The 12,949-nt window shown below is 31.9% G+C and overlaps 1 protein-coding gene across 1 annotated transcript in view; it reads left to right on the forward strand.

Moving 5' to 3' along the window:
* The window catches only part of RIMS2 (regulating synaptic membrane exocytosis 2), a 626,259-nt gene that overhangs the window by 425,127 nt on the left and 188,183 nt on the right, over positions 1-12,949 (forward strand). The window contains exons 24-25 of the mRNA XM_057307663.1: positions 4,095-4,274; positions 5,173-5,282. Of these exons, the coding sequence (XP_057163646.1) occupies positions 4,095-4,274; positions 5,173-5,282 (290 nt within the window). The remainder of the gene's footprint in view (positions 1-4,094; positions 4,275-5,172; positions 5,283-12,949) is intronic.

Below are 12,949 nucleotides of genomic sequence, written 5' to 3' on the forward strand. Positions count from 1 at the left end.
GGAAGCAATACTAAATTAGTATTATAAACTAAAGTTTGTAAAAGGTTAAACTTGTACATTGTAATTTATGATGAACATGAAAATTATAGAGTTGAGTCATATAATTTTAATTATTATATTACATAAATACGTATATATATTTATTTTATTAATTACCCTAAAATGTCTATTTTAAAATTTTACCCTGTATTTATTTCTTCAATTATGCAGTAAATTCTCAGAAAATCTCTAGACATTCAATATATTTTATCAAAAGTATAATGCTTCTGCTGTTAATCAGCTTACTGTATTACACAATATGGATACAAGGAAGACATTTCTTGCCCCAAACCAGAGATGTATTTCTTGTCCTTCAGAGATACATTGAAAAAAGTTTTTTTAATTTAAGATTTCAGCGTTAGAGAAATAATTTCCTTGTCAAAAGGAAAAAAGGAATAACTAATTCTTAAATAGATTCACTTTTTACAAATTTATTTTTTTAAGAAAACCTGTTACATTTGCTTATGGCATCTCTACAACCTGAATATGAAATGAGCTTGTCTAATTTATCACAGACTGTTGAAGTTCTGAGTCACATTCTAGGATAATTTTCACTGATATCTGCATATTACTTTGAAATTTTGCCTTGTGCTGGTGGTTGTTTTTTCTTTATTTCTCTTTCTTTCTTTCTTTCTTTCTTTCGAGTATTCTTAGTATTCTTTTATCAAACCTATAGAGATGCTGTATATTGAGCTTTTGTTGTTACGGAGTTGAATCACTGTGGTGGTTGAATGTAAGAGCTTATAGAAAAGAAGGCCCACTGCCCTATTCTCCCTTGTGACATTGCATATCTCCCTTGTGCTGTAATTGAGAATAGGAAAAGTAAATAGCAAATGTGATTAAATTAAGTAGAATGCTGTGCCAGATACCTGGAAATTTAAAAAATCTTTTAAGAGCAACTATAGTGGAGGGGAAAATAACTCAAAATGGACAACTTCACTAGAGGATTATAAAATTATTTTTCCCTTAGAAATCCTCAGCTCAAATTCTTCCTGTGCTCTTATAGTCTTTTACAGCTGAGTTATTACAATACTGGCTCTTGTTACAGTATTATTAGTCAAGATGAATTAGGTCTGTTTGTGGAAGGGCTATTAAACAGGATCTTCTGCAAATGCTCACAGCTTGAGTAGGAGCCCCCCAAAAATGCAGAGCAGTAATCCGTATTTATCCAGGTAAATGATACATGCAAAAATATGAACTATTTTACACATATGTTACAAAGTTTAAACTATTAAAAAACAGAACTATGAAAGATAGTAAATCACTGGATATTATATCACTTTTTAAAAGATAGCAAGATTATTTACCTAAGAAAGATTTAATTTTATAGGTGCATGGTTCCTAACCTTTTAAATGGCCTGCCCTTTGGCAGTCTTGTAAAACTTATAGCCATCCTTTTTGGAAGAATGTTTTAAAATGCATATAGTAAAATAAAGTAAATTAAGTGGAGTTACAAAGAGAACTACTTACAGTGAAATAGAGACCCCAACTTAAGAACCCAAGGTAGTCACTAAAATATTTTATGTCTTGTAAATGCGTATTTCCCACATCTCAGTTGCTACCATTCAAAATTAATTATTTTTAGGTTCTTATCTTAAAACTAAAATTCACTAAGAATTTAGGTGGAAGTTGTCAAGTTTTACATATCATTCCCTTAAAGAACCTGCTAAGAGACTGGGTATTATAAGTCAGATGTAGACATTGCTGCTTTGCATTTTCTCAGTAATTGTCTTAGTTCTTAGTAAGGCTTATTCTTACCCAACGGTGGGGACAGGAGCCTGTGTTGATCTTCTCTTGTGTTATCTAAGTTTAAAATATGGTAGCTTTTCATCATCCTTCACTGTGGTGACATTTTAGGAAATTGCTACCTTCTACCGTGGGTTTTTTGTGTGTGTCTGTGTTTCACGTATTAACCAATTTTCCTTTCACAATATGGAAATCATATAATTCATATTATTTATGAATATGCAGAGAAGAAATAGAAGCAAAATTTAAAACATTGACATAGTCTTCAAACAACTTTTCCGCTAAAGAGAAATTTTTCTAAGGGATATTTCCTAAAGAGTGACCTGTTTGCTTTATAAGTAATGGTAGCCTTTAAAGGACATAGCAACAAATTTGAAGTAATTCTCTGGATTTCACTCACAATCATGTATTTCAATTATTTAAAATATAGTGTCAACGAAGTCAAAGTGTATATCCTAACGTCTTAGTTTACACTTGGAAAAATTACTTGACAGAATCAGAATAAATCAAATTTTGCATAAATCCATGAAAGAGTAGCCTCCCTTTTGCTGGGGTAGTCATAGACGTTCCACAGAATTTTGTCACTGCATGTCATATAATAAGTGTAGGATCGAGATAATGGGAAACCTGAAAATAATGTAAAGATTGGTACTCTCCAAAAAAATAGGTTTTAAGGAATCTAAGATAGATATATATATATATATATATAGATATATACAGATATCCCTTTGCTTCTGCTTATGTACTGTGGTGAAGCTGTATAAAAGATAAGTACACTAAAAACGTTGAACAAACTATTTTGCACATTTATTTATAAAGAAAAGTATTCTCTCTCAAATAGTTTTTCAGGAACAAAAATAGAATTATGATTTTTTTTATACCATCAGGTTGCCTTTTTTATATCTCTCTTTGAAAGTAATTGAATATTGTATATGTCTTTACACTTTGTATATGTCAGGTTTTTTGACATATCCTGTATACTTATATAAACATACTAAATTTATCTTAGGAAATCAATCATATCGTGGCACATGGATTTTAAAATATTTAAAAAAGTGATTTGACATATGTATTACCTTGTGAATTTAAAGTGTAAGAGAATTACAAGATATATTGTAGAATAAACCCAGCGTTCACTTCCTAATCTCATGACTGCTGGTCCGAAATTATATGCCATATAATTAATTACATGTGGGAAGTTGTGTCCTTTATTGTCTTATTTTTCTTTAATTGCCCACATTTATCATTATCAAAAATCAGATTGGGAGAACTTAGAGGCAAAGTGGAAGTTGTTTACATTAGTCTTGGAGGAGACTAATGCTTGTTTTTACAAACCATAATATGTAAGCATTTCTGTTTCTGTGGTTCCAACTAGATGGGGAGGTCACAGTTTGATTTGAAGTATAATTTGCCATATGTGTTATTTTGGAACTCTCAAGCCAAAATTAGTGTTTGTGGGGTTATCTCCCAGATGGTGGGGCTGGTGTTAGAAAACATTTATCGATCACATGTTTGGTGTTAAAAGCATGCTAGATTCCAGGGATACAAAAGTCAGTAATGATGGTTTCCTTAAATTATGTATACTTCTTTCAACAAGGACTAAGTTTTGCTATTGGTCTTGTTTGTGGTCAAAGAGATTTGAAACATTGTTTCAGAACCATTGCTACTTCAATCTCTTAATGCATTTCTGCATTGTATTGGCTGGCATTGCTAAAGCGCCCCGAGATAGGTGGCATAAATTGGCTGATCAACCAGCTGTCTGTGATTTTTCTTGTGGACCATGTGTTTAAATCTGGCTACAGCCTGCAAAGTTGCAGTGTTTTCTTACAACGTTTTGATTCTTCTGTTGGAATGTTTGGGTGCATCAATATACTATGTTTGTGCCGAAAGCCTTTTTATAGCTCAGTTGCCATACTAACGAAAGCCTTAGGGCTTTAGAATTAATGCTCATGTGGTCTTCTTCACTCTTTTGAAAATGTTAGGAAAAAGCCATTGAATTCTTTGAAATAGAATACTTCACATATTTCACCTGCTCCATTTAGGGAGTTCATTTTGGAAAACAGGCAGTTTCGTTTGTCATTAATGATAACGGAGCAACTCCTATCATCTTCAGTGGCAATTGCTGGTAAAGGCAGGTTTGGGTTTCCTTAGAAATTCTTAAGAAGTGTAGCGAGAATTGCTCAGAGTATGTTTTTACAAATTCGATAATTTTAAACAATGACCTTTTTCAAACTCAATTTGATGCATCCTAACCAAATAGCAGAAGGGCACTAAAGGTCAACTGAGCTGCTTTTTGACTAACGTTTCAGGAATTGTGAAGCAGCAGATAGACAGCCATATCACAGATCCAGATCAACAGAACAACGGCCTCTCCTAGAGCGGACCACCACCCGCTCCAGATCCACTGAGCGTCCTGATACAAACCTCATGAGGTCGATGCCTTCATTAATGACTGGAAGATCTGCCCCTCCTTCACCTGCCTTATCGAGGTGAAAGATAAATCAATCAGACTAACCTCCCCTTTGCCCCACCAGCACACCTATTTATTTTCCCAGCAGCTAAATGGTCTCTTCTATCATCCTTGGCTGATCACTAATAACAATCGATACTAACGTTTTCAGTGTAAGCACACTATTTATATTCAGCGGATATAATAGTGTGTGGCTACCATTGTAATTTGTTTTTAACTGTCCTGACCACATTTGTTTTGTGATTTCTCATTTATCAGGAGTCCTGGGTAAATCCCCCCATAATGCACCTCATAACTCTCATGTTCTTCTCCTACAGAATGAGAAATTGTTTGTGTCCATTAGACATCACTTTTGGAATAATCATCATAATGACAATAACTAAAAGTAGATTTTTGTTTCTTTCTATCAATACTAGTATCATGTATTAACCAGTATCTTCTTTAGTTGAATTTTGAATTGTTCAGAGTTTTATTTGTAGTTTCATGAGATATTTTCTAATAAAGGGATATCTAATATAAGACTGAGAAAAAATCTCCTTGGATCAAGGGAGGGAGGTTAGTGTTGAGAGTTTGAAATCTGGTAGAAAGAAATGTAAAACATTACCTTTTATTTTTTGAGCTGCAGAACTCTCTTGTTGCTTTTGTATGGATAGAATACTAATTTACATGAACAATTCCATGGACGTTACTGTAGGATTTTGTGTGCATGTATCTGTGTATGTATGCATATGACACAAAAGTAGAAACATCTTTCGACAATCATTCAAATATCCATATTTTGTCCTACTTTCCTAACCTTTTAATCAGCAGCTACACCTCCTTTAAAATTGCACTTGCACAGCTATCATATGAACCAAATGTATTCAAATTATTCCATTCATCCTACTGAAAATGAGCATCAATGGTGTATCTTGTAGGTCTCATCCTCGTACTGGGTCTGTCCAGACCAGCCCATCAAGTACTCCAGTGGCAGGACGAAGGGGCCGACAACTTCCACAACTTCCACCAAAGGGAACATTGGAGAGAAGTAAGTTCTATTTCTAATTATGTCATGTAGGAAATACACATGGAAGCTAAGGTGAATCAAGATTTTTTTTTTTTACTACCTTTGTTTAGTATTCTTCTTTTGTTAACTGAATGCCTTAGCTGCATTTGCTAGTAGTTATATTTATCAATATATTTATAAATGCTTTATATTTTATATTTAAAATTTGTAATGGAGGAAAAATAACCTACTGTTATTGCTCTTGCACAAAAATTTGAATAAATGCATTTTAAAAAGTAAACTTAATGCTCTTAAATAAGCAGTTGGATGATATTTCTTTGCTGCAACTAAGTGTATGTGGTTGTTGATAGTTACATAAAGTTTATTAGTAACTAGCCAAATCAATTTTCACACACTGCGAAGGACTGGTTAGCTGATGCACAACAATGGTGATCCTTCTCAAAACTGGAGTACCAGAAAAAAGGTAATCATGAATATACAAAGAAAGATGCATGTTGTACTGATATTTTAATTCTTTCAAAATTTTGCATAAGAAGCACTATTTGTTTATACACAGATGAGCATACTCCCCAAACATCTATAAATTCTTAGATAAAGGACCTCTAAAAGCATGGATGATAGAATATAATAATTTTTGACCTCATTTTTTAAATGGTCCCTTTATTTAGTAACTGGATGTGCTTTGCCAAAAAATACATATATATATATGTATATATTTAAATCACCATTTAACTTTTCTTTAGTAGATGATACATACATTTTGTGCCTTTGGAAATTTCTGTTGTTTTTAACCCCTGTGCTTTGGTTCCCCTTTTTGTTTTGTTTTTATTTTGTTTTTCCTAGACAATGGAGTCAAGGAGATAGAACCTTATGAAGGTCTGTACATAAAGGAGGGTTTGTTTTGTGCTGACAGCCTTTTTGGGGGGCTATGTAAGCAAAAATAAACCCAACTGCAATTGATGTCCCTCCATTGTATAGACTTTTATATACAGTAGAATGATTTTCTTTTATACTTTTTGGTATCCTACTTTTGTTGTACGTGGAAATTATACCAAGGAGTTAAATTTCTTTGATTCGTTCAAGTAAGAATGCAAGGACTTGAACTTCCTTTAAATGACAGGGTAAAATGTTCTGTTCTGAAAAATTTTAATTTGCCTTTCAAGCAGAATTCTAAATGTTGTATGAGACTTGAATCAAAGATATCAATTGCAGTCTGTGTTTATGTCACCGAAGATGTACACCTAGTTTAGTGATACTCATCATCTTATGTCTCATTTCGTATTTATGATGATCTTTCAATGATTAAATTTGACTTTCTAGAAAAGAAAGTTGCTGAAATAGATAGTGATCGTGGTTTGTATTTCCTACATCACTTTTCACGTTGTACCAAGACCGCTTACAGTATACCGAAGTTAAATATGTGCAGTTTTATGATCAACACTACATTATGACTCAAGAGAAGTACTAAGTCATGATATATGGAGTGTCATACGTTTACTAAATAATAAAAATTCCTCTGCCAAGAAAGAATTCTGAAAGTAACTTTGTAAATGTAAGGAATTGTTAACTGTGTTATTTACTTATGAATTTCCAGCACATAGAATAATGCCTGGCACATTACAGGCCCTCAATAAATATTTGTTGAATGAATGCATGAAACATTGCTTACAAATTGAAAAGCTACTTCAAATAGTGTATAATGTATCGCTAAAATAATCTTGTCATTCTATAGATGTTTATATTAAAATGTGTTTTATATTAAAATTTCTATAACCTATTTGTAACAAAATTTTAAGTGCACAGCATTTGGGCAGCAATACTTTTATTGCCTTATAGAACTTGGAACAAATTGTTTTCTTGTTAGTTACTGAACGGTTTGTGGACTTCTATATTGAGGTGCTTTCTATACTATGTATCATGATTCTAAACAACGCCATGCTATAATGACTAATGTTCTCTTACGTTGCCTGATAAGGGGATTACAGCTGCATTTCTGTAGTTCTCATTATTCATGTTAGAATGGGTGTATATAATTTTAAAAGTGCTTTCCAGAAAGTAAGTTCTGGGGTATGTATGAAATTTTTTGTCTTCCCAGGATTTTTAAAGACAGTTTTGATTTCATTTGTTGGCATATGAAGTCAGAAACATCGTTTAAGTCCCAACTTTTTAAAAATTCAGTTTTAATATCTTTATAGCAATAGTCTGTTGAGATATGAGTAGTTCTGTTCTTGGTAATAGCAAACCTACCAGAAAGTCAAAATAGAGCTAATACCGAAAGTCAGGGTTGAGGAAGTTTTTAATGGGCTTGTCAGCTAGCATTCTAGACGCCATCTAGTTTTTACCCTATAGAATCTATTAAAACCATGGTTTTCCTTGAATGTCCCCTTTCATTGTGATTTTTTTCCTTTTTTTATATGTGAAAGAAAGGAGAGCCAAAACTTCCCTTATCGTTTCTTGTATAAGATAAAAGGATTTTCTGTTTGTTTTGTTTTGCTTGAACGTACGAATGATTTCAGCAGTGTTTGTGTCAATGCTGATATGAAGACTTGGCGGATACATAATTTGTCATTTTCTTTAGCTTAAATGGAGATACAAAATATCTCTTTTAGAAGTTTTCAAATTCCTACTGAAGTTAAAGGTGCATAACCCAAAATAGGCTATTAGTTGGTGGTCTAAATCAGATTATGTTTGGATTATCTCTTAAAAAGTGGTCAGAAGTTGTAATTTAATGGCATTATTTCAAAATCAAAGTAATGACATGCTTATTTTTCTCATTCTGTTCAACAGCTAGAAAATGAACAACTCCTACCTTAATTCCTTTTGACTTTGCTTATATTTTAGTCTGTTAATTAAGTTAATTTAAAACCTTGTGTATGTTGGTTTTCGTGATGGTACGGTATTGGTTATCTTCTCTTGGTTTGAGAACCAGAAAAAGTAGGCACAGTATAAGAAAAGTACAGGGTGCTAAACAACTGTTAAGGCATTAATATTTTTTAAAAGTTTCTCCTAACTTTGATGTACTGGCATTTTGTGAAAATAAAAGAGAGTTTGTAATACCGGTTTTTTTTTTATTCTGTAGAAGAAAAGATGTATAATACTATTTTTCTAAGAACATATCAAGTTTATAGACAAAGTATTTTGCCTACTTTACACAGTTATTGCATACCACAAATATTTTAGGGGCTACAATTTCTCTTTTACAAATCAAAGCCATCAAAAAAGGAGACAATGTGATAATTTATTAATAGAATACTTATTTGCTTCCGTAACATGTCAGAAACTCATTAAGGATAATCTGTTAGTCTCCTTATAATCATTCATTATGTCGTGAATAATTTAAAATTTTTTGTCACTGAGAGTAACAAGTATACATATCTGGTCTTATTTTTTTCTTTACTTGTGCAAATACAGAAGTTAATGAAGAAACTGGGCATGTGGAAGAGCAGTGGGGAGAAAAGCAGGGTGAAGAGGTCAAGGCAGGTCTGTCTGACTGTGTGTCTAAAATAAATAACTGATTGATTTAGAAGTATGACTTTTCAATTTCACATAAGACGTTGGGCTTCAAATTTATAAATGCACAGTAAAGAACAGTTTGTTTTTCAGTACTGATTGTTAAATAAATTGCCTAATTTTATTAATGGAGAAATATTACATAAGCTATCTCATCTAGATAACTTATCAGAATATTTATTTTATCCATCTAAACATGTTCCTTAATATTTAAATCTAACTAAAATTATAGACAATGCCTCTGATCAAATTCATACCTATCCTTCACCCCAATTCTGTATTCAATTCATTTATTTATTAAAAACTGAGTTCCTACTGTGGGTTACACTGAGTAGTTTGTTGCCTCTTCTCTAAAGAATTTTGGTTTTGTAGAGGAAAATTACAAGTAAATATAGAGCAGAATATAAATTCCATTAAAACTTTTAGAGACTATCACAATTTTCTTCATAAGTGTTTTTCCTGAAGTAAGAACAATTAACCATATATTCCTGTTCTTCATCCCAGCTAAATATTGCTCTAATGTTTATTGACAATCATAATTTCTTGCCAAAGAGTCCTTCTTCTGAGTGGTGTGGAGGGCTTTCATTTTGGTGTTTTCTAAAGTCCCTATTCTGTTTACATGCTATAATTTTTGCCACTTTCTTTGTCAGAATGTTCCTGGAAGGATTTTAAAATGTAAAATATTACATAATCAGTAAATGTATTAATAGTCTTCTTTTATCAAATTTTGACTATTTTTATTTGAAATACAGAATTGAATCCTAATCTTTTCTAAGATGTCAGTTTAAAAAAATTTACATTTCTAAGAATAATGAAGAATAACTGTAGTCCTAATTTTATCATGCTTAAATCACCACTTTCCATTCATGAACAGTAGAATGTACTTTATGTGCCTTATATTCTCTCCTCTTCCACTGTGTGAAAGCAATGTCTGTGTGTATATGTGCAGAACATATATTTTCATGGATGTATTGTCTCAGTATTTGTAGTATAAGACACAAGACCTCTTAAGCTGCAGTTGCTGATTATAACTATTTTTAATGTCATAAAGATGAGACTAAGCATCAGAGTGCATCTGACCATGAAAATAAAGGCAAGTTTAGCTGCATATTTCTAGAAATGCATAACTATCTCTGTTCTGAATATCTACTATTCTAACTACTAGAATGTCACGCATCTTCCATTTTCCTGCAATGCTATAGGAATCACGTGTTTAGAGAATACCATACAAAATGAATTTCTATTTAATTTAGCTGTGCAGTTAATGTTTTCCCATTTGCCCATTCCTATGTCTCATATTAGTCCATATGAGCACTGAAATGCTTTCACACTGTTCATGAATTGGCTGCCACAGGAAAGTCATTTTTTTAGGAAATTATTAGTTTGGGGCCTTCAGTGGTAGGTAATATTTTTATTTACTTTTCACGTCATTAAGGTAGAGCCTATTTATTGAACCAGTTTGTCACTTATGCTTTATTCTCAAAATTAACTTAATTAGTGAACACATCAATTATTAAATTAGCATAAAACCATAGCTAATCTTTCTAACTTACTATAAAATAACTCTTGGAATTTTATTTTTGTTTTTGTTACTTTTCTCATAGGATGGGAAGGATATACTTTACTCTTGTGTTCATTAATGTGAGATGTCATGTTTAATGCATGAATTTGTTTCCCTAGTGTGTGATTTCATCTTTTGCAGTGTGCTTGGTTTTTATTTGGGTTGTTAGTGACCTTATTTATTAACCACTATTGTCTGTTTTCAATGTTAAAAAGACAATGAGGGAGAAACACCAAGCCCACCTAATAACGGGAAAAAAGGCAAGTCTATTATGAAGTTAATAGTGACTTTCTATATATTAGACACTCAGTATTGACACTTGTGATATGTGTGAATATGCTTTCTTAAATTAAATAAACATAAATATCCTAGTACAATCCTATTCTATTGAAATGCATGTCATTACGTCAGAAGTTTGGCTTTGTTGGTCATGTTAAGATTCCGAGGGAAAAAGTGATGGCCACGTTATCAAGCGAAAAATACAACGTAGATATTTCTCAATCCAGAAATTGTTTTAAAACTGAGTGATTTAAAAAATATTTTAAGCATAAAAAAAAAAAAAAAATTTTAAGCAGAATTTTAAATTAGAAAATGATATGAACTTAGTAATTGGTTCAGCAATGTTAAATGAACACTTATAATATTTGTAGATTTTTCAGTTTTACACACATGAATTAATATATTGCCTGAGTGAGTAAAAAGATGATCAATTTCAATACTTAGGTTTAGTTTTCTTATGATTATTGGTGACTTAATTCTATAACCCAGCACAATTAAGTTCTGTCAAAAACAGCAGGACTATATAAGTTTTATAGTAATTGATAATCAAATATAGTTACAGGTATTGACTCAGAATGTCAGCATTTTAAGATGGCTATATAAAAAAACCAATGTTCTAAAATTTCTCTATATCATAACAATTTGCCCTTGTTATGGGGCCGAATTAAAAAATGAATAGTATTTGCTTCAGTAGCTGTAGTTAAAATGTCTTTTAGTCTTGATTATATTCTTTTTCCCCTATCTTCATCTGTTATAAATACTGTGTACAATGAATGTTCTGTGTGATATTTAATTAACACTAAAATAATTTTATAATTTTTCTTACTATGGAGTGTTAATTACTCATTAACACCCCTTCCAGCATAAAATTCTTAAAATATGCTAGGATATGACAGGTAAAATAAGGTGAAAATAATGTAACCAAATAAATAAAATGAAATCAAGTATTATAAAATATTAACACTCTTCATAAAACAATAAAAATTTAGATAAGCTTTCAGTGTGTATTTACGTATTTGTCATTTTTATCTATATTTTAACCTCCATGATTTTTGCTTACGACCTACGAAAGGGTATGTTTATATGTACTGATTTTTATGTCAGTGATCCAAGATAGATATATCTTCTTAAATGTTCAGTCAACTGTTAGGGTGCAACAAGTTTAAAGAACATTTAATGCCATTTTTTTATTTAAGTACGTTTCAATGTATCAAAAGAATAAGGACTTCCCAAGAGGTCACCAAGGTAAATACTTTAACTGAGGAAGTACTTTGAGCAGGTTTTTTGGGCTTCCTGAGCTCTAGTTGACCCTGAATGCTGTTAAGTCTTTGATCTCTAAACTGTTCTGCATTCTTGTTATTTCTTTGATCTTGCATGTAAAGGTTCTACTGACAATGATTGTTGAGTCGCTCTCACTCATTATTAGTATATTTGTTTCATTTATATAAAAATTCTCTTTACTGCAAAACATAACTATTGTTATAGATCAATCCTACATAGGATATAGTTGGACCTAGGAAGAAGTTAACGAGTAAAAAATTTGAAAGATGAGAACTCTGGATATTTTACGTATGTCAAGTCACATTCTTATTTAGCGTAATCTTTTGATGGTCTACTATACTTAAGGTCTAGGCATCTAATTTTTCCTTTCTCTGTTTTCTTTTGGGAGAGACTCATTTACTGTTTGTGTTGAGTTTCACAGTAAAGTTCATGAGTAAGATTAAGGTGGGAGGTTGTTTTTAAATTGGCTAAAGCATATTTGTGGATTGGAGAAAATTCCATAGGTTAAAGGGATGTTACAGTATTCCTTCTTCTACTTATCTATTCAGAGTTAAAAAATAAATAAATAACTATGAATTCCGGCTGTGACCATGTATTAGAAATGGCCAAGCATTGAATTGAATGATGGATTTATCACCATCCTCTCTTCCGATTTAAAATTCAAAGGGAGGAAATAATAAAGAAAAGATAGGTTTATTCTACATCTTTCTGTGAAGTGCCCACATATCATTTTGGAATAGACAGTGTATGCTGCCCTTCAGTTAGTGAGATATGTGATCAGTCAGCCAGCACATCTCCATTAACCCTGTATTAAGGTCAGATTCTTTGGGAGGTGGAATCAGTTTCAGAGTTCTCAAATGATGACCTACCTAAGCCAATCCCTTTAGATACATTGGCTTTTCGTACCGTTGATGAGCTAAAATGAGACTATCCTTATTCCATAGCATAGCACCATAAATTAAGACTCGAAGAACAGCATAATTGGTGAGTTTCTAGCTACTTATAATTTTTTTTTTTACTCATTCATTCTACAAATCATTTTGGGGTACCTACTATG

The sequence above is a fragment of the Ursus arctos genome, unplaced genomic scaffold (genome assembly GCF_023065955.2).
Source record: "Ursus arctos isolate Adak ecotype North America unplaced genomic scaffold, UrsArc2.0 scaffold_6, whole genome shotgun sequence".
Lineage (NCBI taxonomy): Eukaryota > Metazoa > Chordata > Mammalia > Carnivora > Ursidae > Ursus > Ursus arctos.